We start from the raw sequence: 27,794 nt of genomic DNA, 5'->3' as shown, positions 1-27,794 counted from the left end.
AGGAAGATGTACTCCATTAGGCAACAAAGTGCGGAAATGGATTCTAGGTTTTACTCGCTTTGCAGGGGGCTTGGTTGGAGAATGAACATACAAGAGCTCTTTCGACAGGACTGACGTTTCAGCTCCAATAACATTTCTGTAAAAGGTAAAGGTAAAGGTACCCCTGCCGGTACGGGCCAGTCTTGACAGACTCTGGGGTTGTGCGCCCATCTCACTTAAGAGGCCAGGGGCCAGCGCTGTCCGGAGACACTTCCGGGTCACGTGGCCAGCGTGACATCGCTGCTCTGGCCAGAGCCAGAGCCAGAGCCAGAGCCGCACACGGAAACGCCGTTTACCTTCCCGCCGGTAAGCGGTCCCTATTTATCTACTTGCACCCGGAGGTGCTTTCGAACTGCTAGGTTGGCAGGCGCTGGGACCGAGCAGCGGGAGCGCACCCCGCCGCAGGGATTCGAACCGCCGACCTTTGGATCGGCAAGCCCTAGGCGCTGAGGCTTTAACCCACAGCGCCACCTGCGTCCCAACATTTCTGTAGGTGGTTTTAAAAAATATATATTCCAGCCCTTTGGCTGGAAACTACTTGGCACGGAATTTGATTCAAATGGTTGCCCCTTCTTCCTTTTCCCTCTTGAGCATTGCCCCTTGGAGACTAATTTCACCCGAAATACATTTCCTCCCCCCTTAAGGTCCTTATTTGAGCAGAGCCACACAAGATGGATGGAGTGAGATCTGCTAAACCTGATAACAATCCCAGGCTAAAGGGGAGTGTAGAGATGATGTAGGATTCCTGGATCCCAGCAGCCCCAACCACCATGACTGGTGATGGGAGCTGGGAGCTCAGCAACACCCAAAAGGCCACAGGTTCCCTTTGTCTTAAACCCTTTGTTTAAGACATAAAAGGCCTGTGGCACCACGAGGCCCAAACCCCACCCGATGTCACAAGCCTCCCGCTCTTTGCATCTCAGGCTTTGGGAAACCCTGGAGTTGTCGTTCCACTTCTTGGGAAACACTGACAGGGAAAGAGCTCACAATATATGGGAAGCAGCGCCAACACAGCCCCCCTCCTCCTGCCCCTCTGCACTTCCATCCTAGCCCGAGAGCCCATGAAAGAAAGCCAGGAAGCAGGTGGGTTTCTAGAAAAAGAAAAAAAAAAACTGGTTTATTGTACGAAAACATCTGAGATAGGAGGAAGCAATCAGCCCCGTGAGGTGAGCATGGTAAAGCCCTCTATGGAATGAACGGCAACTCAAATAGCAAGGAGAGGCGTTTTATAAAACTCGGCGTTTTATAGCCAGTGCAGGGTTTTGAGACGTTGCAGAACTACAACTCCCACCATCTCTTGGACTTGCTTGCTGGGGCTGCTGGGAGCTGGGAGACAGGAACATGGTTCAAATCTACCTTCCACCAGCCGCACTCATGGATGGGAGCCGTCATTCGGCAACATTTTTCGGGTCAAAGATCTTATGGCATTTTTATGCAGCCGATGCTGGCCCTCCTCAGAGTAGACCCGCTGGAAGTAATGGGCATGGCTAGCTTGGGTCCAGTAACGTTAACACACGGGTAGGCAAACTAAGGCCCGGGGGCCGGATCCGACCCAATAGCCTTCTAAATCGGCCCGCGGACGGTCCGAGAATCAGCGTGTTTTTACATGAGTAGAATGTGTCCTTTTATTTAAAATGCATCTCTGGGTTATTTGTGGGGCACAGAAATTCATTCATTCCCCCCCCCAAAAAATAGAATCCGGCCCTCCATAAGGTCTGATGGACAGTGGACCGGCCCCCTGCCGAAAAAGTTTGCTGACCCCTGCTCTCTGGATGAAACTGAGAGCGTTGACCTATCCAGCACCAGTTGCAGAGAAAACACCCCGTTCAGTTCCTGGTTCATACAGGCCTTCCTGCAGAGCGGACAGACCCAATCCCCAGGACTCCTGCAGCATCCTGATCTCCCCTACTCCCTGCTAACGCCAACCCATCTCACGGGCGCAGAACATTTATTGCTGAGCGGGGGGTTCTGATGCCGGCTCCTTGGGCCGCTCCCAGAGGTAGGTCTGGATGGAGTCAGCGGTCGACACGGCCTCGATGTGGCCCACGCCAGGGTCGGAGATGACAAACGGGACGTCCTTCTGGGACCTGAGGAAGAGGGCGAGACAGGAAACGATTTAGAAAGACAGGCAGGCGGTGTGCCGAGGGGAAAATCTGGGCCACGAACAGGACCGGATTTCAGTTTGATGAGACCCTAAGCTACTGATGGTAATGGGGCCCTTTATATGTCCAGCTGTAACTTTGTCAACAACAAATTGTCACTGGTTTTTTTGTGTTGAATATATGCTATATGGTAATTTATGGACCTAATAGGTATCTAAGGGAAGTGGGTGGCGCTGTGGGTAAAACCACACAGCCTAGGACTTGCCGATCAGAAGGTCGGTGGTTCAAATCCCCGCGATGGGGTGAGCTCCCGCTGCTCGGTCCCTGCTCCTGCCAACCTAGCAGTTTGAAAGCACATCAAAGTGCAAGTAGATAAATAGGTACTGTTATGTACTGAAGTTCTCACCCTGGGCCAGCAGGGGGATACTGTAGATAGTTATGCAAATGAACAATCGAAAGTGATGTTCAGTGATTGGATAGTTTTAGAAAGTTGCAACAGTTACATTGTTCTGGAGCTCTATATAAGCAGGCTGACTGAGCTCCTCAGTTCAGTTATGTTCCAGCTTACAAATAAAGAGCTGCTTTGGAAGAATTAACAGGTACCACTCCGGCGGGAAGGTAAACGGCATTTCCATGTGCTGCTCTGGTTCGCCAGAAGCGGCTTAGTCCTGCTGGCCACATGACCCGGAAGCTGTACGCTGGCTCCCTCGGCCAATAAAGGGAGATAAGCGCTGCAACCCCAGAGTCGGTCACGACTGGACCTAATGGTCAGTCTTTTAATAGGTATCTGAAGCCATTTGCACATAACAAAATGTATATTTTAGCAAAGCAATTGTTGAACTGAAATACAATTAAGAAGTATATTAATAATGGAATACCATTAAGAAGAAGTATATTAATAGTGAAATAATTATTAAGCTCTAACTGTATGTAGGTTTTATTTTATTTGTTTTTTATCTTATGTTTTGGAAATGTGCTTCCAGTTTTTTTCCCTTTACATTTTTCGACACCCCCCCCCCAAGAGAGTGGGGCCCTAAACTATAGCATGTTTAGCTTATACGTAAATCTGGCACTGGCCAGGAATAGTTCTGGAGGGCACCCTGGGAAATCTGCTTCTTCCTCGGCCCACGAGAAAAGGGCAACCGAAACGAGCTCAAAGGCCGGGCAGCGGAGTCAAGGCAGAGAAGAGGAATGTGGGATGTAAACACAGGAGCAGTCAATGACAACATTCCTAGAGTGTACATGTTAGAACATGGGGAGGGATGTCTGTCTAGCAAGCAGGTAAACTTCCTGGGGACGGACTTCCTCCGCATGTGACCAGAGGTGGGTGTGGCCTCACCTGTGCAGGTAAATGATAAAAGCACAGGGCAGGCAGCCATCTCTCTCTCTCTCTCTCTCATCTTCATCTTCTGAAGGAGCAACATGCCCTCTTGGCTCTCAGCCAAGAGAGGACAGTACTATCTTCCTATAAGATAGATTCTGAGTGTATTTTACCTTTTTTTAAGCTGTCTGCCTTCTGGGATCATATTGTGAACAGAACGTGAGTAAACTCTTTAATACCTTTATAAAGACTGTGTTGTGTCTTGTATTTTAAGAGGGAACAAAAGGGGAAATTACCAGAGTAATTATTATAGTGGTTCTAGCGAACCTGTGCAGATGTTACCGTTGCGAACTAAAAGGGGAATGTCATAAACTCTGCTGATATTTTGCGAACTTGTTAGCACAAGTTGGATTAGGATATGATCCCACAATATATCCTCTCCTGCACCCCTGAACATTCCCACAAGGAAGACATTGGAGAAAAGGTTCCTGCATCTTTTTATCTTATTTTCTTCTGACAGCTGTTCAGCGGCTGCAATGAGGCCACCTGGCTCCCACTCACCTGTTCAAGACAACAACAGCTGCTGAGCCATCTGGACGCAGGAAGGCCGAATATTCCAGGTCGGTCCACTTGCTCCTCTGAATCTCAATCCTCTGGGTTCCCTCCGGGAGGAACTTGCTGCAGTAGCATATCAAAGAAGCAGGAGGAAAGGGGAATATGGTTAGATCTAAGTAGCCCAAGACCAGCCCTGCTGCTGCAGAGTGAGGGTGTAGTAGGCCCACCTCAACACAACCAAGGGGGTTATCCTGAGGGGGTTTGGGGGGGGGGCTGGGCCTGAGAGTGTTTATCTGTTTGCTTGTTTATTAAATTTGTATCCTGTACCTTCCTCTCAGAGGAGCCCAGGGCAGCAAATATAAAATATTTAAAAACATTACGGTTTAAAATAATGATGATTTGGGGGGGGGGGGGCTTCCAAAAACATACTTACCACATCTAAAACGTTTATTTATATTTATTTATTGAATTTGTATACCGCCCTAAACCCGGAGGTCTCAGGTTGGTTCACATAAAAGATCACAATATATAAAATCAAAGTAAAAACAATTACCTGGTAACAACCCCCCCCCCAAAAAAGCCGCATTTTAAAAGGGTACAGGATGTTGATCAGGTCAGCCAAAGGCCTGGTTAAAAAGGAACATTTTTGCCTGGCGCCTAAAGGTGTATAATGAAGTCGCCAGGTGAACTTCCCCGGGGAGAGCGTTCCATAGACGGGGAGCCACTGCAGAGAAGGCTACGTTCTCGAGTTGCCATCCTCTGGAGCAACCACATTCCCTCATGGTTTTTAATTTCACCCTTGCCTTGGCCCACATCTATCAGCCATCTGATTCCTGGGTGAACGGGAAGATTTAAATAAAAATCTGCCTGCAACCTGACAGCACGAGGGACAGGTGCACGTCACCAGGGAGGGTGTTCCACAAACGAGGAGCCACCCCCGAGAAGGCCCTGTCACCCATCAAAGCCCAGCAGGCCGCAGCCACAGGGCCTCCCCATTTTAGGACTCAATATGGTTGGCACGGGGGTCACCTGCTTTGGGGACTTGTGGAGGGTCCCGCCGTCTCACCTGAAGTGTGCCATGTGATAAAACATGGGCTGTTTGTAAAAGACATCGTTGGCCGCGTCTACAATGACAGGACTGTCAACATAATTTTTGCTCCAGTTGGGGCCTCCTTCCATGTCCAGGACAAGGTTCCAGTCCGTCCAGCCTGTGACGTAGTTATTGAGATTCTGCAGGAAGGCGGAGAAGAAAACTTGATTCGTTTATTAATCTTATTTATTTCACATTTTTAATGTACCACTAGGTTGATCAGATTGTATGCGCCGGCTGCATAGAAGTACTTTTCAAACTAAGGAAGGAAACCAATACATCATAGTCATACATGCCTCTTAATAGGCTTAATTTAAGCATTAATTCATTTTTTTGCCTTGCATTTCCTCCCAAAGCTACCTGAGGGCAGCAAACAAGAAACGATAAACTCGTATTTTGGTGTTCTAAATGTCAGTTTGCATTTCTTAGTACAGTGGTGCCCCGCAAGACGAATGCCTCGCAAGACGGAAAACTCGCTAGACGAAAGAGTTTTCCGTTTTGGAGGTGCTTCGCAAAACAAATTTCCTATGGGCTTGCTTCGCAAGACGAAAATGTCTTGCGAGTTCCTGCGGTTCCCCCCCTTCCCCCCCTTTTTCTAAGCCGCTAAGCCGCTTATCCGCTAAGCCGCTAAAAGCCGCTAAACCGCTAATAGCGCTAATCCGCTAAGCTGTCAATGGGCTTGCTTCGCCAGACGAAAAAACCGCTAGACGAAGAGACTCGCGGAACGGATTCTTTTCGTCTTGCGAGGCACCACTGTAATGAAAGTATTGATCTGATGTGTAGAGACCTTTCCTATTCTACTTAATTCAAGAGGGTTCTGGAAGCTTCTCCGTGTGGAAGAAACAAGCAGAAGGTTCCGGATGTTTGGGTTATTCCTTCAGAGAAGCTGAGTACAGCTGGCTTAAACTGGTTCTCTTATCTCTTTCTGTCAAGATCATGCTGACTATAAAAACAGACCAGAAGGAACCTGGGTTTGACTTTCTCTTTCTATCTCCTTTCCTTCCGGTGTGGTGTTCTGTTCATAGTATGCTATAGTGTTAAGGTTTAGACTTTTTATAAGTTATTGTAATTTTAAGCTAAGTCTGCTGCAACTAGATTTCTTATGAACAGTGCCGATCCTGAATAATAATAATAATAATAATAATAATAATAATAATAATAATAATAATAATTTTTTATTTATATCCTGCCCTCCCCAGCTGAAGCGGGCTCAGGGCAGCTAACAACAATAAAATAATACAACATTCTAAAATCATGAATGTATTGGATTTGTGACCATTATGCTCAGTTGCCTTCAGTAGCACTAAAGCTCTGCTGGATGAAATACAATTGCCTCTGATCTATTTTTTGGGAATCTGCTCTGGATCAATATTGAGTAGAATTCAAGGACACTAAACCTTGGAACTCCCTGCCAATTGACTGCCTATTGGCAGGCACCTTCACCATACTCTTTTGGGCGCCGGCTGAAAACGTCTTTGTCTAGGCAAACCCAACCCGGACACGTAGAAGTTTACAGGTGTTTTATTTCTTTTTAGCTGGTTTTAATGATCTTTTGAATATTTTAAAATGCAGTGACCAATTTGTGCAGGGGTTACATTCTGAGACATCGGTGCACACATGAAATTGCATACAATCTGAACACCCGTCAAAAAAGCCTGAAATCACCCCATTCCACCCCTTTTTGTGACGTTTTTGCATCACCTCCGAGCGGCACAATGGGCAGTCACTGCGAACATACCAGACGTGCCTAAAACAGTTTCTGTCTGTACTCATTTTTCACTGGGTTTTTTAATCTATTGCTTTCATATTTCATTTTGTATTTTTTGTTAACTGCGGAGAGGTTTCCTTCAAGTTGATATATATATATATTAGTATATACCATATTTTTCGCTCTATAGGACGCACTTTTTCCCCTCCAAAAATGAAGGGGGGATGTGTGTGTGTCCTATGGAGCGAATGCAGGGTCCTTGGCTTCAGCGATAGCAACGCAAAGCATCCGAAGCGCAGAGGGAGAGCTCCCCCCGCGCTCCAGAGGCTTTGCGTTGCTTTCGCTGAAGCTGCCTGAAGCCCCTGGAGCGCAGCACAAATTCCCACTGCGCTCCGGGGGCTTCAGGCAGCTATCCGCAAACCTTCAGAACACAGCAGGAGTTCCCACTGCGCTCCAAAGGCTTGCGGATAGCCGCCTGAAGCCTGGAGAGCGAGAGGGGTCGGCGCGCACCGATCCCTCTTGCTCTCCAGGCTTCGCTTCGCTGGAGAGGCGCTGCACAGTTTTCCCACTCTGCGCAGCGCCCCTTCAGCAAAGCGGGAGGAGAAATGGAAGGGGCTCCGTTTCTCCTGCTGCTTCTCTGAAGGGGCGCTGAGCAGAGAGGGGGAGAATTTTTTTCCCCTGTTCTCCCCCTCCTATGGTCCGGTGCGTCCTACAGAGCGAAAAATACGGTATATATTTTGTTCAAACAAACAAGCAAATGTCAGACTCTGAAATTCTACTAAACTTTTCTTTTTTTAAAAAAAAAGTCATTGCAGCTCGTGCTCCTACCGCAAGGATGCTGTGGCTATATTTGCTGCCGCGGTCCCACTCCCCCAGCACCACACGGGGCTCCCAAAAATACGATCCTGTAGAGGCTTCGGTGGAGATGAGATAATACTTGGGGAAAAGGTGGTGAGTGATAGAGAGAGTCAAGTCGATGGGGGCCAGGAAATCCAAATACCAGTGGATGCCGATCCCATTGATGTAACTGGCCGCCACGGGGTCCTTGAGAACCTGGAAGTACACAAGGGATAATAAAAAAACAGAGTTGTGAAGCTCACAGAGCTCTTAACAGCTTCATATTCTATTTTTAGCCTTTCCACCCCCCACCGGCATGTTTCTAGACCTCATGGAGGAGAGTGAAGGTAAGAGCTACAAATCCCCAAAACAAGCTGGTTTCAGTGGGCCTTATCTTAAATATGTGCACATTTGAGACTCTGTAAGGTAGCGGTGAGGGGTGGGAGGGGAAATTTAATTCCTTGTCCTGAATTATGAAGAAGGGAATTTAGCAATTTCTCCCCACAGGTGTAGGTAACCTGTGTACCCCGCTCCCCTTGAGGCAATCAGTTCAGACCTCAGGCCAGAGCAATCGGTCCTTCCTCCAGCTGCTCTGATTGGGAGAAAATAATAATAATAATAATAATAATAATAATAATAATAATAATAATAATAATTTATTTATACCCAGCCCATCTGGCTGGGTTTCCAAACTGGATAGATATTTAGCTTGATCCTTCCTGGTTTATTTGTATCATATAACAACAACAACTATTTATTGCTCTGGACTCCTGGAATGCTTTGGTCAAAGCCATGACCGTCCAAACGGCACCCTGGGGCTTTAAATGCATGGTGCCGACGTGGCCTCAGCTCCAGCGCCTTTAGCAAAATAAATAAGAAAACAGAGACCCTGGGATTTGGGTTCCACCAGTCCCACTCACCACTTCGGCCCAGTAAGGGAGCATCATCCTTTGGTCATCCAGAATGATCAGCTCAATGCCCTTGTAAGAGCTGTTGGCCAAGGCAGGACCCAGATCTTGGGCGATGAAGTCCCGTTGGTGCTCAGGGGAGAAGCCCAGGCACTGGAAGGGGTAAAAGATGATGTCGCCAGCCGTTGGCTCGTTCCCAGCCGTCACAGCCCAGAAAGTCAAGTTATACTTGGCGTATTCGTCTAAGAACCTGCAGAGGGGAATGGCAGAGAAAGTTAGCAGGAGCTGTGAGCCAAGATGTCGCTGAGGATATTACTTCCTGAGATTTTTCTTTTAAGAAACTAAACTTTTTTGTCCGTCCAGAATCTTCCCATTTTCAGCTTCATGGAATGCCCACAGGTTTGATGAGAAGAATGCAATAATTTTGTCTATCCGCTCTCTCTCGGCTGAACATAACTTTTATAGACATCCACCATTTCATCTCATCCCGCCTTTTCTCTAAGAGAAAAGGTCCCAAATGCTTCAACCTTTCTTCCTAGTGAAGTCACTCTTTTTCCTTGATGATTTCTGAACCTTTCTCAGCTCTACGATATCCTTTTTCTCCCCTGAGGAAGAAGGCGGCCCCTTGGTGCTGAATTGTCTCCTCGCGTCTCCGCCATTTTTCTCTGTTGTAAACAAAAAAATCTGCCCTTTTCCCTTCTGGGGTATCCAAGAGCCCATATAGAGTCCTTACGTAGGTTCCCTATTGGTAGGAGAAAATAACAGAGGCCAACCAGAGAATATTGAGAAGCAAAGCAGCTAGTAAGCCTGATCTTTATTGATCTGTTGCAACAGGGTGCTCCCCTCACCCACAGGAGAGAGGAGGGACCCAGAACAAGGCCTTATATAGACTTTTGAAATTGCCACCCTGTAGATCAAGACCACCCCCAGAAACATCATACCTACATCACAGAAATGGCGGTCTAAAACAGAAATTTGGATGTTGTTTTTCCTGTTTGCCAGGTTATCTGACTGCCTTTCCTGATAGTCTGTCACCTATTAAAATGGTGATTACTCAATTCCTGAGACAATGGGAAGGCTCCCTGACCCCCTCCCTCCTTGCAGGGAAAACATTTGGTCAGTTTGGAAATCAAAATGGTTTCAGGTCGGTCTTCCTGTGCTGATCTATGTGCGTGCCTGGTTGGTACACTTATGAATGTTTAACATATATCTAAGACCTCAAAAGGGACGCGGGTGGCGCTGTGAGTTAAACCACAGAGCCTAGGGCTTACCGATCAGAAGGTTGGCGGTTCAAATCCCCGCGACGGGGTGAGCTCCCATTGCTCGGTCCCTCCTCCTGCCAACCTAGCAGTTCGAAAGCCCGTCAAAGTGCAAGTAGATAAATAGGTACCACTCCGGCAGGAAGGTAAACGGTGTTTCCGTGCGCTGCTCTGGTTCGCCAGAAGCGGCTTAGTCATGCTGGGCACATGACCCGGAAGCTTTACGCTGGCTGCCTTGGCCAGTAAAGTGAGATGAGCGTCACAACCCCAGAGTCGGTCACAACTGGACCTAATGGTCAGGGGTCCCTTTACCTTTACCTTTTAAGACCTCAAAATTCCTATCACCATCTCCCAGTAGCCTTTGCTGCACTAGCTGTGTGCTTTGTTTGTGTCAAATAAAATGGAACCAAACAACGTCGGTGGTCGGTGTCGTTACCTGATGAAATAGTTGGCCCAGGCCTTGTGGTATCTGTCTCCCGGCTTCCCCTTGAGGGTCCCTCGGCCTGTCATGGCCCCGTTGGTCTTCATCCACACTGGGGAGGTCCAAGGGCTGGCGTAGAGGGCAAGTGGCTTTTTGGCCACCGCTTGGGCTTGCTGAAGAATTGGGATCTGGGGAGGGGAAGTGGAACATCGTTTGTAATCAATAAAGATTTGGCCTGATTTTACCCAACACCTGTGTCGTGTCTCAGTGATTTCACTGCTCTCACACGGTTGCCAGAGAGAATATTCTGTTAGAATTCCTGCTCCGTGATTGCAGTCATGGGATTGTTGTCTTTCACATGACCGTGTATGTTTTGACTCCACAGAGTGAGAAGTGACGGAGACAGGATGTTTGTGTTACTGTGTTCTGTGAAGTGGGACTATTGTCCTTTGTTCTTTTTCTCTTTGCTGTCTGGTGCTAGAGAGAGAGGGAGCCATGTTGCAGTGCTCCGTGTGTGTTTATATGCAAATAAAGTAGATTAGCCAAAATGCTGAGTTGCTGAGGTCTGTCACACAAACTGCGCAGACTCTGTGGATCCCTAAGTGTGCCAGTGTCTGTTGGCATCGGTCGCTGTGATGTTTGGGCAGAAGAAAGCTTTTGAAGCTCACGAACGAACGACCAGGAGGGAGAGAACATGCCAGTCGGGCATGTTTCTCTGCCAGGGTCCTACTCGAGTGTAGGACAAGCTCCTGACACATTTCCCAGGTTCCTCTGGTGGCCCCCAGCTCTTGTTGGGCTGTCACCATCCCTAACCATTGGCTATGCTGGCTGATGGGGATGGTGAGAGCTGGAGGCCAAGAACTGCAGCTCCGATCGTCCCTAACTATTGGCCAGTACTGGATGTGGATGATGGGCATTGGAGTCCAATAATATTCTGAAGGATACCAGGTCCGCTCATCTCCAGATCAGTGGAAGAGAGGACACAGAAGACCTGGGGTTCAGTCCTTAGGATCTGCCATAAAGGCAACAGAGCTGGCCAAGCAGCGGACTGTGTCTCTCCAGCTATTGTTTGACTACAACTCCTATCATCCACAGCCAGTATTGGCCAATAGTCAGGGATGATGCAGGGCTGCAGTTCAACAATATTCCTGGAAGAGTCAGCTGCTTAGTAGAGGATGCAGCTATCGTCAGAGCATTGGTCCCTTGGTCCGTCCAGCTATAAAATAATAACTAAATAAAATAGCTTGGTATTGTCTGCACTGACTGGCAGCAGCTCTCCAGGATTTTAGACAGGGGACTGGGGATTGAACCTGAGACCAGATGCTCTACCAGTGAGCTACGGCCATTTCTCTTTTATCTTATAAGATGGCATTCGGGGTCCAAAGTGGAGCCTGAGAGTCTTGGGCTAAGGTTTCTTAGTCAAGGACTAGCTGGTCCCCCTAAGCACAAATGAAACTGGTTCACATTAAAAAGCAAACCGAATCCACTTTCTCCCCTGGGAATGGGCCTAAATCTTTATCCTGGGGATCGGCAAATCCCTTCACCTTCATTTTGGTGTCTTCTTCCGTCAGGCTGAAGTTTTTCAGCTCAAAGTCGTCCTCCGAATCGTCGTACGTATAGAGCCTCACGGAGAAATCGCAGCTCGCCATGGGGACACGGACCAAGGTGTATTCGATCCCTTGGAGAAAGTGGAGCCAATGGCAGACAGAGCAGGGTTACTCCCAGGAATAGGGCTCACTGAGGAAATTTTTTTTTTTGGGGGGGGGTCCTTCCACATTTCAAAGTGAATTCACCTGATCCACAAATTAATGTGTAAATTGGACAAAGTCTGATTTGGAACCCACACGCCTAACAAATTCTGTTGGATCTTTGGAGGCGATGAGTGTGGCTATTATTACTTGTTCAATTTCTTTCCTGCCCTGCACCGTGGGGTCCTAGGGAAGGTCACAATGATGTAAAACCAGTCCTTTTTTTCTTTAAAAAAATGTTTAGGGGTACTCTCATTTTGACTCAAGAAAACCACCATTTTATGGTTCAAATCGGGGAAAATAAATGCAGTAAATGGAGAAAAGCACAAAGAGTCACAAAATGTTTAAGGGTATGTGTGCCCCCGTGTCCCCTCAGAAAAAAGCACTGTGTAAAACTATAATATTTTAAATCAGTTTAAAACAACCAAGAGAATAGACTGGGTCTTAATATAGATAAGGGGGGGGGAACAGATCGCTAGATAGACAGATTGAGACAGAGTGAAACTCAGAGTTTGAGCATTAGGGTAGTTAGTGAGTTAGAAAGAATTAGAGAGCGAGTTAAACAGTGTTAGACAGCAATTTCACCACAAGCTGAAAAAAAATTGAAGCAAATCTTCCTGGGAGTTATGGTACAGGACAATGCAACATCCTTGCTAAGGACATTGTATGGGGCTGTCCTCTGGGGTCACGTGCGATTTTTATGTACAGTGGTACCTCGGGTTACATACGCTTCAGGTTACAGAGTCCGCTAACCCAGAAATAGTACCTCGGGTTAAGAACTTTGCTTCAGGATGAGAACAGAAATCACGTGGCAGTGGCAGTGGGAGGCCCCATTAGCTAAAGTGGTACCTCAGGTTAAGAACAGTTTCAGGTTAAGAACAGACCTCCAGAACGAATTAAGTTCTTAAACCGAGGTACCACTGTACTGTATAAGGAAAGGAAGAAAACCCTAGTGCAATTGCACCTTCCAGACACAAGATGGCAGTATCAAGAAGATTGCAGGGAGCCCCATGGTTTGCAGCAGCTTAAAAATATATATATATTTACTGTGGGAGGATGAGGGGCAGGGGAAGAAGCAGGTGGAAAAAGTCCAGTGAGGACTGAGCATAACTGCTTAGAGTAGTAAAGGATGAATCTGTCCATTCTCATTTCCCCATTCTCAGGCTCCATCTGCAACTGTACATTTGAACCAGCATCCTGCCACTTTGAACACCACTTCCCCCAGAGGATTCTGGGAATTGTAGTTTATTGCTGAGAGTTGACAGGAGGAGGCTCCTGTTTTCATCGCAGAACTACTGTTCCCAGAGTTCCCTGTGAAGAAGGTTTGGACCAGGCATAGGCAAACTCGGCTCTCCAGATGTTTTGGTCCTTTTAGCTAGGGATGATGGGAGTTGTAGTCCCAAAACATCTGGAGGGCCGAGTTTGCCTATGCCTGGGTTTGGACTGTTACACCAACTCTGGGACTTGTCAGTTTCCTTCAGGTTCGCCAACGTTTTTGCTCTTCTGCCTTCCACACCAGGATGGCAGGCAGATATTAGACGGGGCAGAGCTTTCTCCCCACCCCACCCCACCCACCAGAATAGCAGAGGAGCAGAACCAGCAGAGTAAGTTGGCAACCCGGCTGCTGCTACCCACCTCTTGGCAACTTACCTTGTTCTGAGAAATAGGATTTGAGGAGATTTGTCTGAGCCTTTGGAGAAAGCGCCAGGATATTGATGGCCGCCGAATCTGTCAAGGCCCCACCAAAGCCCTTGATTTTTTGATATTTCTGGGATGTCTTGATCTTCAGAGTGAGGGTTTCTATAGTGAAGGAAGAAGGAAGGTGGCTTAGATTGCATAGCACTGCTTGCTTATTCCTAGTAAAGGGTAGGGATGGGCTACATCTGTCCATTGCAGTTTCCCCTCTCTTTCTTATTTTTCCAGTCTTAAATTCTACATTTCCACATCAGTCAGTCAGTCATTTATTTATTTAGTTACTTTGATTAAATTTTCAAAATTTAACAAAAATAACAAACAAACAACAGCAAATGCAACAACAACCACAAAGAAAAATATACACAAAAAGAATATCAAATCCATAAAAAGGGGTTCTCTGAATCCCTTTGACTTCCCTCCCTACCCCACCCTGGTTCCTTAAATTTTCTTTTCAGCTGCATATCATTTCTACTCCAAATTATTATTATTTACCTCAAATTTCTTGTGCTATTTCTAAAATTTATTTATTTTTTAAAGCCCTCACGAAAATGCACCAGCATTTTAGTGTGAATTTCTCCTAATGTAGACTAGCAGTAGCCGCACAGCAAGTGACAGTAGAGCTCCTTGCAGATAAACATCTATTTATTACACACCAGGTAGCCATATTTGAGCTGGCAGTCAAGAATGTGAATTCCAGCTATGTGAATGGACTCCAATCTTAAGTCTTAATGTTGTAAATTTCTTTTTTTTTTATGTTGTAAACTGCTATAGGTTACGTGTATGATTTTAGATGGAAGTTCCCTCTTATTCTCTGTCATCAATTGTAAAGGCTTTTGACTATATATAATAAAAATTGATTGAATGTACTACCAGTACTCCCAACAACTCTCGAAAGATTGGCCTCATCAATAAGATTTGGGGGAACCTAGGTTCACATCTCTTCTCTGCTACAATGCTGTCACTGAGACCACACCCACACCAGACATTTAAAGCACTCTTTTATCACTTTAGACTTCAAGTAAATGCTCTGTAATAATTGCCACGATTTCTATACGTATAATAAAAATGTAAGAATGTCATCAGGCTGCAGTTCCCTTGGCCACAGACAGGTGCTGCTGCAAACTACAACATGATGAGAAAGCAGCCATTCTCAGAGTGCTTTAAAAATCTATCTCTCTTCCAGAGGAACTTTGGGAATTTGGGCTTTGTGGGGGAAATAGGGGGTCTCCTAACTACTTTCAGCACCTTAACAAACTATACTTTCCAGGAGTCTTTGGGTGCAGATGTGTACTTTGGACCAGTCATAGAATGACAGAGCTGGAAGAGTTCCTGATGATCATCTCGTCTAATCCAGGCTTCCTCAACCTCGGCCCTCCAGATGTTTTTGGCCTACAACTCCCATGATCCCTAGCTAGCAGGACCAGTGGTCAGGGATGATGGGAATTGTAGTCTCAAAACATCTGGAGGGACGAGGTTGAGGAAGCCTGGTCTAACCCTTTCTCATTGCAGGATCTGCAATGTGGGATTCAACCAGGGTACCCCCTGAGACATAATCATCCTGCCTATTCTTCAATTTTTAAAAATTTATTATTATTTATACCCTGCGCATCTGGCTGAGTTTCCCCAGCCACTCTGGCCGGCTTCCAATTGAGTGTTAAAAACAATACAGCATTAAGTATTAAAAACTTCCCTAAACAGGGCTGATTTCAGATGTCTTTTAAAGATAGGATAGCTGCTTATTTCCTTCGCATCTGATGGGAGGGCGTTCCACAGGGTGGGCGCCACTACCAAGAAGGCCCTCTGTCTGGTTCCATGTAACCTCACTTCTCGCAATGAGGGAACCGCCAGAAGGCCCTCGGCGCTGGATCTCAGTGTCCGGGGTAGAACAATGGGGGTGGAGATGCTCCTTCAGGTATACTGGACTGGGACCGTTTAGGGCTTTAAAGGTCAGCATCAACACTTTGAATTGTGCTTGGAAATGTACTGGGAGCCAATGTAGGTCTTTCAAGACCAGTGTTATGTGGTCTTGGCGGCCGCCCCCAGTCACCAGTCTAGCTGCCGCATTCTGGATTAATTGCAGTTTCTGGATCACCTTCAAAATTAGCTCCACATAGAGCGCATTGCAGTAGTCCAAGCGGGAGATAACCAGAGCATGCACCACTCTGGCGAGGCAGTCTGCGGGCAGGTAGGGTCTCATCCTGCGTACCAGGTGGAACTGGTAGACAGCTGCCCTGGACGCAGAATTGACCTGCGCCTCCATGGGCAGCTGTGAGTCCAAAATGACTCCCAGGCTGCGCACTTGGTCCTTCAGGGGCACAGTTACCCTATTCAGGACCAGGGAGTCCTCCACACCAGCCCGCCCCCTGTCCCCCAAGAACAGTACTTCTGTCTTGTCAGAATGACTCTGGAGAAGAAGACCCCACCCCCTCACCCCATGGCAGGCAGCTCCACTGTAATACAAGTATTGCCCTTAGGAAGTTATACTTCCTTCAGTGCATCAGCCCTTCGGGTATCTGAAGTCTCCCCTTAACTTTCCCTTCTCCAGCCACCATATCTCAGTCTTGCCTACCTCACAGGGTCGTTGTGAGGTTAAAATGGAGTGTGTAAGCTTAATTTTATTGGAGAAAGGTTAGGATATATATAGAGAGAGGAAGACTCCTTGGAGGTAGATCTAAAAAAGTAGACAAACCCACCTTTTCCTGGAAGGTCTTCATGCAGGGCTCCTTCACTGCGCTCCACACGCGACCCGGCTTTGTTGCTTTCATACTTGACGTAGGAACCCAGAGGAAGGAGGGAGACAGGCTCCAAGGTGTCACAGTAGTTAGCCCCACATTCACACACCAACGAGCCGTGCCCAAAATTCCTGGCAGAACATGGACGGCCTCCTGGGGAAAGGAAGGGAAAATCTGGCTTTTTTGTTGTTGTTCCATTTCTGGGAAGCGGAGAGGTAAGTCAGGAAGAGATCAATGAGGCCTCTCCGCAGGAAAGCTTTGCTGAATCAGTAGCCACACAAAGCCGTATGCGCTAGAACAATTGCAATTTATTTCTATGCATATAATAAAAATGTAAGCATGTCATCACACTGCAGTTGGCTTGACCACAGACAGGTGGCGCTATGACCTACAGCATGACAAGAGGCAGTGGGTGGGTGGTCTGAGCAAGTGTCAGAGGGACAACCATAATAGGAATGGCTTTTCCCTGATAGGAGGAAACATCCGGGCCACCTCATTGGTCTGTGATGTTGCAGCTGGGAGAGTGGGCGGCGCAGTGGTGAAGTTGATGGCAAACACAGAGAGCTGGTATAGTTAGAAAGCTAAAGAATGGCCAGTGGTGGCTGGGCCTTGGATTATATTTCCAGAACCAAAAGTGCTTCTAAAAGGGTGTTCATTGTGGGATAATCAGTGCTCCTCATACCTGCAATTCTTTGCAGTGCCCACATCAGCCCACATCCTCCCTCCCCAATTACTCCCAATTTATCCTTTCTGGGAAGCGGGGTGGGGGTGGGGTGGGGAGTTGATATTTTTTGTTAATAAAACAGCCCGGTAGCCAATGACCCATCTTGCTTCTGCAATATTCAGCCTCCATCGGAAAGCCCCCCTTTGCCATCCAGCACCACAATGACTGAGCAACAGCTTTTGTTAACACATGTAAACTGCCTCTGGGTGTGGATGCTCTACTTAGACCTCAAACGGGGCAGGGGGAGGTCATTGGCACATCTTCTGGTTGCAAGGCTCTTGGTTGGTAAGGCCAGGCTTGTTTGTAATCGTAAACCTTCGGTCGAATGTCGCTCACCTGTCACAGCAACCGTCAGCTGGAGAAGCAGGAAGCAAACAACAGCCCCTTTCCACATGGTTTCACAGCCAGATGCAGTAAATGTTGCTGCCGGGAAAGATGGTCCTGAAACAAAAATAAAGGGGGGGGGCGTGTTCAGTCATGATTTCAAGGCTCATCATTTATAACCTCATGGCTAGCCAGCTCTCCCTCCAGCTGTGTTTTCAGCTGTGTTTTGTCCAACAAGACTTCCATGGGCATGTGCAAAGTGCAGTGCAAAAAGAGTCAGATAGCTTCATCCATTTCAGTGTCTGCCCATCTTGTTTTTCCAGTCTTAAGTGCTGTTTTCCTCATCAGTTTGTGATTATTACTTAAAGGGCGGCGGGGGGGGGGGGAGATCTCATGAGAATTAATCAGCATTTTAGCAGGCATTTTTCATGATTTTGTGCAAAAAAATTATTTCCTAATCTACTGCTTCCAATCCAGGTCCCCTAATATAGTGCATTTGGGTACATGGTTTTTGCAATTATATGCATTTCGATGCACATTTTATCCTGATGTATGCATTTTGATGAACGTGACTGGGCTAGAAAAGCTCATTGCGAAATGCAGAGGTGGTGGGAATTTTGAAAGATCTTAAAGTTTCATCTACTGGTTTCAGAAAGAGCAAGGGAGGGAGGTTTGCCTTTAAATGCAAACTGACTCAAATTCCTTCTGCATGATTGGCAGATTGAGATCTGGGAGATGGGGCAGAGCCAGTCGAGGGGCTGGACCAGATGCCTTTAGTCATCTACACCAGGCTTCCTCAACTACAATTCCCATCATCCCTGACCACTGGTCCTGCTAGCTAGGGATCATGGGAGTTGTAGGCCAAAAACATCTGGAGGCCCAAGGTTGAGGAAGCCTGATCTACACGCTTCTCTTGTGAGAATGGACAAAAGGATCCGTCCATTTTTTTTCTCATTTTATCCATCTCAATTTTGGTTCTCCTCGTTGCTGCAGGAACTTGCCAATTTTCTTTTCTTAAAATCCTCATGAAAATTTAACAGCAGTTTAGTCCACTACATACAAACATTTTAGTGACTTCTAAGAAACACATTTTTAATGAAGTTTTGATATTTCTGCAAGCAATTTCTCCTACTATAACACATCTCTTTCTGTCATTTGAAACAACACACTCATTTTTTAGGCACTGATCTCTGCATTTTTCTGAACATTGGTCGGAGAGCTGGAGTGCAAAACTGAGCCAAGTGTGGATTTGGAAGGACGGGTGTGGTTTGCTTCTCGTGTTGTTTCAGAAAGTGGTAAAGGTAAAAGGACCCCAGACCATTAAGTCCAGTCGCGGACGACTCTGGGGTTATGGAGCTCATCTCACTTTACTGACTGAGGGAGCTGGCGTTAGTCCGCAGACAGTTTTTCCGGGTCACATGGCCAGCATGACTAAGCCGCTTCTGGCGAAACCAGAGCAGTGCACGGAAATGCCGTTTAGCTTCCCGCCGGAGCGGTACCTATTCATCTACTTGCACTTGACATGCTTTCAAACTGCTAGGAGCAGGGACCGAACAACGGGAGCTCATCCTGTTGTGGGGATTTGAACCGCTGACCTTCTGATCAGCAAGCCCTAGGCTCTGTGGAATCGAATGAGACAGCGAAATGTTCTGTACAATGTTTAGGAAGAACATGAAACACCCTTACTGCTGAATGAGTTTGCGTGTATGTAGTGGATGGAACATAGAATTCCACTGTTTCCACTATAAAGGTAAAGGTAAAGGGACACCTGCCAGTAGTGATGTATGGAAGTGAGAGCTGGACCATCAAGAAGGCTGATTGCCAAAGAATTGATGCTTTGAATTATGGTGCTGGAGGAGACTCTTGAGAGTCCCATGGACTGCAAGAAGATCAAACCGATCCATTCTGAAGGAAATCAGCCCTGAGTGCTCACTGGAAGGACAGATCCTGAAACTAAGGCTCCAAGACTTTGGCCACCTCATGAGAAGAGAAGACTCCCTGGAAAAGACCCTGATGTTGGGAAAGATGGAGGGCACAAGGAGAAGGGACGACAGAGGACGAGATGGTTGGACAGTGTTCTCGAAGCTACCAGCATGAGTTTGACCAAACTGCGGGAGGCAGTGGAAGACAGGAGTGCCTGGCGTGCTCTGGTCCAGGGGGTCACGAAGAGTCAGACACGACTAAACGACTAAACAACAACAATTGGACCCCTTTATTGGCCGAGGGAGCCGGCGTACAGCTTCCGGGTCATGTGGCCAGCATGACTAAGCCGCTTCTGGTGAACCAGAGCAGCACACGGAAACGCCGTTTACCATCCCGCCGGAGCGGTACCTATTTATCTCCTTGCCCTTTGACGTGCTTTCAAACTGCTAGGTTGGAGGAGCAGGGACCGAGTGGGGATTCAAACCGCCAACCTTTTGATCGGCAAGTCCTAGGTCACCGGCGTCTCTTCCACTATACAATGTTGCAAAAGGGCTAAAAGGTAAAGGTCCCCCTGCCCCTAGGGGCCAGTCGTTTCCGACTCTAGGGTTGCGCGCTCATCTCCCTTAAGAGGCCAGGAGCCAGCGCTGTCCAAAGACACTTCCAGGTCACGTGGCCATCGTGACGAAGCTGCGGGGATTCAAACAGCCGACCTTCTAATGGGTAAGTCCGAGGTACTGAGATCTACCCACAGCGCCACCTGCGTCCCTATGTGCAAAAGCAGCTAAACTTGTTTTAATCTATTTTTTGCACCAGTAATATTCCCCCCCAGAGGGAGGTGCACCGTTCCTGGAGGTACTGCAATACCAGGTCGATGCATGGAGTGGATGGAGCAAGCCCCTATTCCATCTCCCAGCTCCAAAAATCCATTTAATATATAGTCCTCAAATAGAGGACATATCAGATATTAAACTGATAAGAACAGATACTACACTTGATCTTAGCCAAAAGGCCGAGAAGCGATACCAAACTGAATAAAAATTAAGCGGGTCTTCTTTCTCGATGCTTTTTGAGCTGTCGGCGAGCACCTGGTTCTGCAACGAGCTCACCGCCCCCAGGGAATAAGCACCGTTTCCAGTTCCACAAAACGTGCTCTAGCAACGTTTCTGCTTCTGTTGCCCAAGGCACCAGCCTTTTGATGGGCCGTTTAATCTCAAAAATAGTGGATTCTGTTGAGTTTATCCATTTCTTGGCCGTCTGTCAGGTTAGCTCGACGGCCATTGGTGTGATATTTGCATAAACCCACCCACTTTTGGCCATCGCGTTCTGCGTAACTGTTAACTCACTGCTTGCCAGCAGAGGTCTCTAACGTTTGAATTTGACAGCTCCTTGTTCCTTTTAAGCGGAATACTCGTGCTCCCTTTAACATTCATGCACATTAGGAAGGAAAAATGCTTTAAAAAAAAAAAAAAACAGAGAGAAGAAGAATCAGCATTGCATGAGGGCATTCAGCATTTGTTTTTCAGAGGCACTTTGGCTGTCCCCTGTTGGAAGCAGGAATCTGGGTTAGAGGCATTTCTGTGCTTGGATCAGGCAAACCACCTTGACTGATGTGCAGCAGTGTGTGGCTGCACACAGGATCCATCTAAAACATATTAAAACACATGATTTCCCCCCAAAGAATCCTGGGAGCTGTAGTTTGTTAATGGTGCTGGGAAATGGAGCTCTGTGAGGTATAAAATGCTGCGGGAACCCCCCCCCCCCCCCCCATCATTCAGTTTGTACAAACTTCACACACACACACTACATACGCTACGCTTCTGTTATAAATTCATAGAAAATCAACCATACATCGGATCTGCACTGTTCCATTTTTATTTTACTCCATGAAGGAAGGACTACAAAATGGGGAAGGTTTGATACAGGGCAGCAATAACCCCTTGAGCATCCCAGCACATACACAGGAGCCCTGCCCAGTTGCTATGCCAACCCTGATGGTCCTAGGCAGAAGACAATCCAGATCACAAAGAACTTGCATATGGGAATGGATTCAGCATGGACTGGAACAAAGGACAATAATCAGCTCTTCCCTCTGGGGGCAGGAAACTGCAAACTCCCCTCTGTCACCTGGAAAGTACTCATGGGGAGGGGGAAAGGGGGAACCAGCCAGGTGACAGGACACTCAGGTTACCACCGCAACTCCTCCCTCAACCCCTCCTTTTTGTGATGTAGTTGTGATGTTGTTGTGATGTAGTCTTAGGGGTGTAGTTTGGGGGATTAGTAACTAATAAAAGTTGGGGTCTTCTTTTGTTCTGGGCTTCCATTTTGCTTCATCTTGTTGCGGGTGGGAGTCCTGTTGCGACAGTATTCAATAAAGGCCAAGCCTACAGGCTGCTGTTTTGCTCCAAGTTATCCTGGTTGGTGTCTTTGTTTTTGTCCAAGGGGGCCCTCGGATTTTCCCGTTAACAAAACTACACTTCTCATGATTCTTTGCAGGGAAGGGAAAACGATGTTATTCAAATATATGGTGCCCAATGCTTTTTTTGCCCCCTTTTAATTTTGCAAGGAAGAGATGCAAATCAGATGTGGCAAGTGCCTGAGCCTCCTCGCCAGTTCTTATCTGACAGACATCAGAGCACATAAAAGGAAATGATGAGGAAGAGCTTCTCTGCCTTAGTTTCTGTCTGCCAGGCGTCCATTAAAAGGCAGAGGAGCAGGTCCAGTTGAAACAAGATGGCAACAGCTGTGACTGGAGGGCAAGTTGCTGCAGCGTTAGACAAAAACAAACAGGTCTGTGTCTGTTGGGATGGGCCAAGGAGGCCCTAAGGTGTGGCTGGCGTAGGAGGATGAGAGGGAGAGGGTGGCTGGGAGAATATTTTCCCCAGGCAGTCTGCAGGTGCAAACAGGGCTGGCCCAAGACAATTTGCCACCTGAGGTGGACCCCCAAAATGACAGCCCCCTTCCCCACCAGCGAAGAAGGGGTTAGGGAAGATCTGCCTCAGGAGCAAGCAGGGAGGAAAGATCAACGTCAGGATCTGCTGCCCTGGTGGTACCTGCCGCCAGAGGCAGTCGCTGCCCCTTGCCTTGTGAGTGGGCCGGCCCTGCAGACCCTCCAAGTGTCCCTATTTGCCAGAGACAGTCCTGGATTTACAGAAGCCGTCCCGGTTTCTGATTTGATCCCAGAATGTCCCGCTTCTCCTTAGCACATCCCTATTTTCATCAGAGAAAGATTGGAGGCTATGGAGCTATGCGAACCCCGAGCCAAGGAGATAAGTAACTATACAACCTTTAGAAGACATCTGGAGGCAGCTCTGTGTAGGGAAGTTTCTCACTTTTTAATGTTTAATTCTGTTTTTATATATGTTAGAAGCCACCCAGAGTATCTGGGGCAACCCAGTCAGATGGGCAGGGTATGAATATTATTATTATTATTATTATTATTATTATTATTATTATTATTATTATTGAATAGGACAGGCTTCCTCAACCTCGGCCCTCCTGATGTTTTTGGCCTACAACTCCCATGATCCCTAGCTAGCAGGACCAGTGGTCAGGGAGGATGGGAATTGTAGTTTGAAAACATCTGGAGGGCCGATGTTGAGGAAGCCTGGAATAGGATGTCCTATTTTCATCAGAGAAATGTTGGAGGGTATGGGGTTCAAAGCAGGATAGGAGTAACTATGGGAAAGTGCTAGAATAATAGTAATAGTAATAATAATATATTATTTATACCCCGCCCATCTGGCTGGGTTTCCCCAGCCACTCTGGGCGGCTCCCAACCGAATATTAAAACACAATACAGCATTAAACATTAAAAACTTCCCTAAACAGGGCTATTAGTTCTGTGTTCTGCTGCTCTGAAGGCTGAATCTGTAGATGTAAGAACATGCAGGTGGACCAACCTGTCTCTTTTGATCCTCCAAGTTTCTCCCACCCCTCGGGCTTCAGTTCAGTTCTCCAAGAGTGACAGTAGCTAAATATAAGAACCTAGGAAGAGCCTGCAGGATCAGGCCAAGGGCCCATCTAGTCCAGTATCCTGTTTTCACAGTGGCCAAGTCGCTTCTGGGAAACCCACAAGCGAGACTCCAATTATGCTCAATATGGTCAGCGTCACCTGGCATCACCAACTCTGTAAAGGTAAAGGTAAAGGGATCCCTGACCATTAGGTCCAGTCGTGGCCAACTCTGGGGTTGCGGTGCTCATCTCGCTTTACTGGCCGAGGGAGCCGGCGTACAGCTTCCGGGTCATGTGGCCAGCATGACTAAGCCGCTTCTGGCGAACCACAGCAGCACACAGAAACGCCGCTTACCTTCCCGTCAGAGTGGTACCTATTCATCTACTTGCACTTTGATGTGCTTTCGAACTGCTAGGTTGGCAGGAGCAGGGACGGAGCAACAGGAGCTCACCCCGTTGCAGGGATTTCTAACCGCCGACCTTCTGATCAGCAGGCCCTAGGCTCTGTGGTTTAACCCACAGTGCCACCCGTGTCCCTGTTCAGAAGATACTGACGTTATAAATAGGAAATTGGGAACTGCTAAATATGTGATATGATGAAATCTAGATTGGAGGGTGTCGAGGAAGTCTTTTAGCAATGTAAATACACCAAGGAATAAGAAGGAAACAATTCTTCTTTTGTTTTGTGTGTTTTTACTGTTGTTAAGTTTTTATGTTGTGTCAAATGTAATATTTTTCTTTTGTGTTTTTGTCTGTGTTTTATAAGAGAAAACTAATAAATTGTCACACGTGTGTGTCGTACGTGTGACATCATGTGCATTCAACAAGCTCCGCTCCCCGCACAGAACTCGGCGCCTCTGGATAGAGGGATGTGTGAGTGTGAAAAAGCTAGCCTATTGCACAAATATAAAAACCTCCTACTTTTGTCTCTGGCCCCTCCCGCCGCTGGCAAGTGGCCCTCGGAAGGTTGTGGAGAAGTGAATGCAGCCCTCCAACTGCAAAAAAAGAGGTACCGGTGTTTCCCTGATCTATAGCGGCTCAGCTTTACAAAGTACAGAGAGTCTCCTTGGAAGTGCTAGTAATTGCTTTGCGGTTCCATTGCAATCAAGCAATCAATTGTGAAATGGATTGAGAGAACAGGTCCCTGCCCCACTAAGCTTACAATCACAGGATCAAAGCCAACACAGCGGTGATTGTGTGGATGCAATCAGCACATGCTTTTTTTGGCAGCACGAGGGAAACGGAGCAAGGCAGCTGTTGCTTTTTGAGACACCACCACTGGCCAAGGGTTCGAGAAAAGGCACAGACAACATCAGAAGATCAGAGGATAGCCTTCCTGCTCTAGAAAGGCAAAAAGACTTCAAAGGTTTTAGGCTAGGCTTGGGGCAAATTAGATGGTTGTATTTCGTGGCCTGCTGTTTTGGGACAAGGACCCCCATGGTTTGTGGATGAGATTATTTATGTACTGTGGTACCTTGGGTTACATACGCTTCAGGTTACATACGCTTCAGGTTACAGACTCCGCTAACCCAGAAATAGTACCTCAGGTTAAGAACTTTGCTTCAGGATGAGAACAGAAATCGTGCTCCGGCAGCACAGCGGCAGCAGGAGGCCCCATTAGCTAAAGTGGTGCTTCAGGTTAAGAACAGTTTCAGGTTAAGAACGGACCTCCAGAACGAACCCGAGGTACCACTGTACTTATTAAATTTATAGCCTACTTCCCCCACCCCAAGGAACTCAAGGTGGCACATATAAATCTATTCCCCCTCCCCATTTTATCCTCAGAACAACCCTGTGAGGTAGGTTAGCATACCCTCCAACATTTCTCTGATGAAAATAGGGACATCCTATTCCATAATAATAATATTAATTGTATTATTTATACCCCGCCCATCTGACTGGGTTGCCCCAGCTACTCTGGGCAGCTCCCAACAGATTATTAAAAGCACAATAAAACATCAGACATTAAAAACTTCCATAAATAGGGCTGCCTTCAGATGTCTTCTAAAAGTCAGATAGTTGTTTATTTCCTTGACATCTGATGGGAGGGCGTTCCACGGGGCGGGCGCCACTACCAAGAAGGCCCTCTGTCTGGTTCCCTGTAACTTGGCTTCTTGCAGTGAGGGAACCGCCAGAAGGCCCTCAGCGCTGAACCTCAGCCTCCGGGCAGAATGATGGAGGTGGAGATGCTCCTTCAGATATACTGGGCAGAGGCCATTTAGGGCTTTAAAGGTCAGCACCAACACTTTGAATTGTGCTCGGAAACGTACCTCAGGCCCTCAGAGATGGACCTCAGTGTCCAGGCTGGATGATGGGGGTGGAGACGCTCCTTCAGGTATACTGGACCGAAGCCGTTTAGGGCTTTAAAGGTCAGCACCAACACTTTGAATTTGAAATGTAGGTCTTTCAAGACCAGTGCTATATGGGCAGGTAGGGTCTCAGCCCGCGTACCAGAGGGAGCTGTTAGACAGCTGCCCTGGACACCGAATTGACCTGCGCCTCTATAGACAGCTGTGAGTCCAAAATGACTCCCAGGCTGCACACCTGGTCCTTCAGGGGCACAGTTACCCCATTCTGGGCAAGGGAGTCCCCCACACCAGCCCGCCCCCTGTCCCCCCAAAACAGTCCTCCTGTCTTGTCAGGATTCAGCCTCAATCCATCCTCCAGCCGCCTCCAGGCACTCACACAGGACCTTCACTGCCTTCACTGGTTCTGATTTTAAAAAGAGGTAGAGCTGGGTATCATCTGCATACTGATGAACACCCAGCCCAAACCCCCTGACGATCTTTCCTGGTGGCTTCATATAGATGTTAAAAAGCATGGGGGAGAGGACAGAACCCTGAGGCACCCCACAAGTGAGGGCCCAGGGGGTCTGAACACTCATCCCCCAACACCACTCACCCCAATGAGAATCCCACAAGCAGGACCTGAGGGGAACAGCAAATCTCCCCTTCTGTATTTTCAAGAAAATTATATTCAGAAGCATTATAGCCTCTGACCGTGGAGGTGGATATAGTCAGAGAGTTTAGCAGCCATCAGTAGCCTCGGCCTCTGCTAATCTGCCTCCGTTAATCCACTTTCAAAGCCATTCCAAGTTGGAAGCCACCCCTTTCTCCTGTGACAGGGAGTTCCATAGGGTAATTGGAAAAAATTAAAAGAAGCAGTAAAAGACATTCAACTTCTGCTGTGTCGCCTCTTAAGAGTTCACCCACACTTCCTTATGTCCCATTTCTCTCCCCCCCCCCCCCCCCCGTTTCCTGGGCGAAACCAGCTCTTTAGTGCTCAGTTTGGATTTTCTCCAGGCTGATTTTCTCCGAGCTAAGAGCGGGTTTTCCCTGCGAAAGGAGTGCAGCAAGGGGGAAACAGCTCAAATTCATGCCCTTACTATACGCAGTGTAAATACAGTGCTACCTCAGGTTACATACGCTTCAGGTTACATACGCTTCAGGTTACAGACTCCGCTAACCCAGAAATAGTGCTTCAGGTTAAGAACTTTGCTTCAGGATGAGAACAGAAATCGCCTGGCGGCGGCACAGCAGCAGCAGCAGGAGGCCCCATTAGCTAAAGTGGTGCTTCAGGTTAAGAACAGTTTCAGGTTAAATACAGACCTCCGGAATGAATTAAGTACTTAACCTGAGGTACCACTGTAAGAACTTCCTTTTATGTGCCTCCATAGACAGCTGTGAGTCCAAAATGTGAGCTCCTACTTGCTTTTTCTCTCAAACTCAAAACCCCCAGATGCTCTCCTGTACTATTTCAGACATGTGGTTTATATACAGTACTTATGTATCTGATTGCCTTGTACATTTATGAATTATATATATATATATATATATATATATATATATATATATGTTTGGGACCTTAGAATTCTAAAAAATAAAAAATAAAAAAAAAACAGATTCGGTGACTTTCTTCACTAGGGGAAGAAATTCAAGAGCAGCTCTCTCTCCCATGTGGGAAAGACGGAATCCAGGCCTGTCACAACCCCATCTCCTTCCATGCCCTGTCCCCCACTCTCTGCGACAACCCCTGCCCCAACTCACCTGTTTGTCCGCCACAGATGCAAGACAGAGGACCACTGGCTCAGTCTTGATGCTTCCAGGACCCAGTTCCCTTGCGTGGCTCCCCGGGATCCTGAAACACCTGAGAGCAACTGGCTGGTGGATCTGGCAAGCATCAGTGGGAGGGATCCCGCCCGTCTGGCTCAACAGGAAAATCCACTCCTGATGAAACCTGGTTCCCTGTTCCCCCGTTTTGGATCTGCAATTCCTCTGGGAATTGGGGCCTGGGTGTCGCAAGCGCTTTCTTTGACGCGCCCAGAGTTGTGGAAGCAGGATCTCTGCCTCGCCGCAGGGCCACACAGACCTGCTCATTCCAAGTCTTAGGCAGAGAAAAAAAACCCCAAATTTTCAGGGCAGAGGTCTGCTTTTAAATTAAAAGCTGAGGCAAACTAC

The 27,794-nt window shown here is 47.4% G+C and overlaps 1 protein-coding gene across 1 annotated transcript; it reads right to left on the bottom strand.

Annotated features, from left to right (window-relative positions):
* Positions 1 to 1,135: 1,135 nt before the first annotated feature.
* On the bottom strand, positions 1,136 to 27,542 carry LOC307205579 (lysosomal acid glucosylceramidase-like). The gene is made up of 11 exons (XM_079958166.1): positions 27,384 to 27,542; positions 17,476 to 17,580; positions 16,377 to 16,568; positions 13,639 to 13,788; positions 11,785 to 11,918; positions 10,256 to 10,428; positions 8,573 to 8,810; positions 7,644 to 7,868; positions 5,084 to 5,247; positions 4,024 to 4,140; positions 1,136 to 2,126 (listed from the first exon to the last, which is right to left on the bottom strand). The coding sequence occupies exons 2-11, from the start codon at positions 17,531 to 17,533 to the stop codon at positions 1,988 to 1,990; spliced, it is 1,590 nt and encodes a 529-aa protein (XP_079814292.1). The 5' UTR covers positions 17,534 to 17,580; positions 27,384 to 27,542; the 3' UTR covers positions 1,136 to 1,987.
* Between the last annotated feature and the right edge of the window lie 252 nt (positions 27,543 to 27,794).

Source organism: Podarcis cretensis (assembly GCF_951804945.1).
Source record: "Podarcis cretensis genome assembly, chromosome: 16".
Lineage (NCBI taxonomy): Eukaryota > Metazoa > Chordata > Lepidosauria > Squamata > Lacertidae > Podarcis > Podarcis cretensis.
The sequence above is the reverse complement of the archived record's forward strand: the minus strand, read 5'-3'. Positions and strand labels throughout refer to the sequence as shown.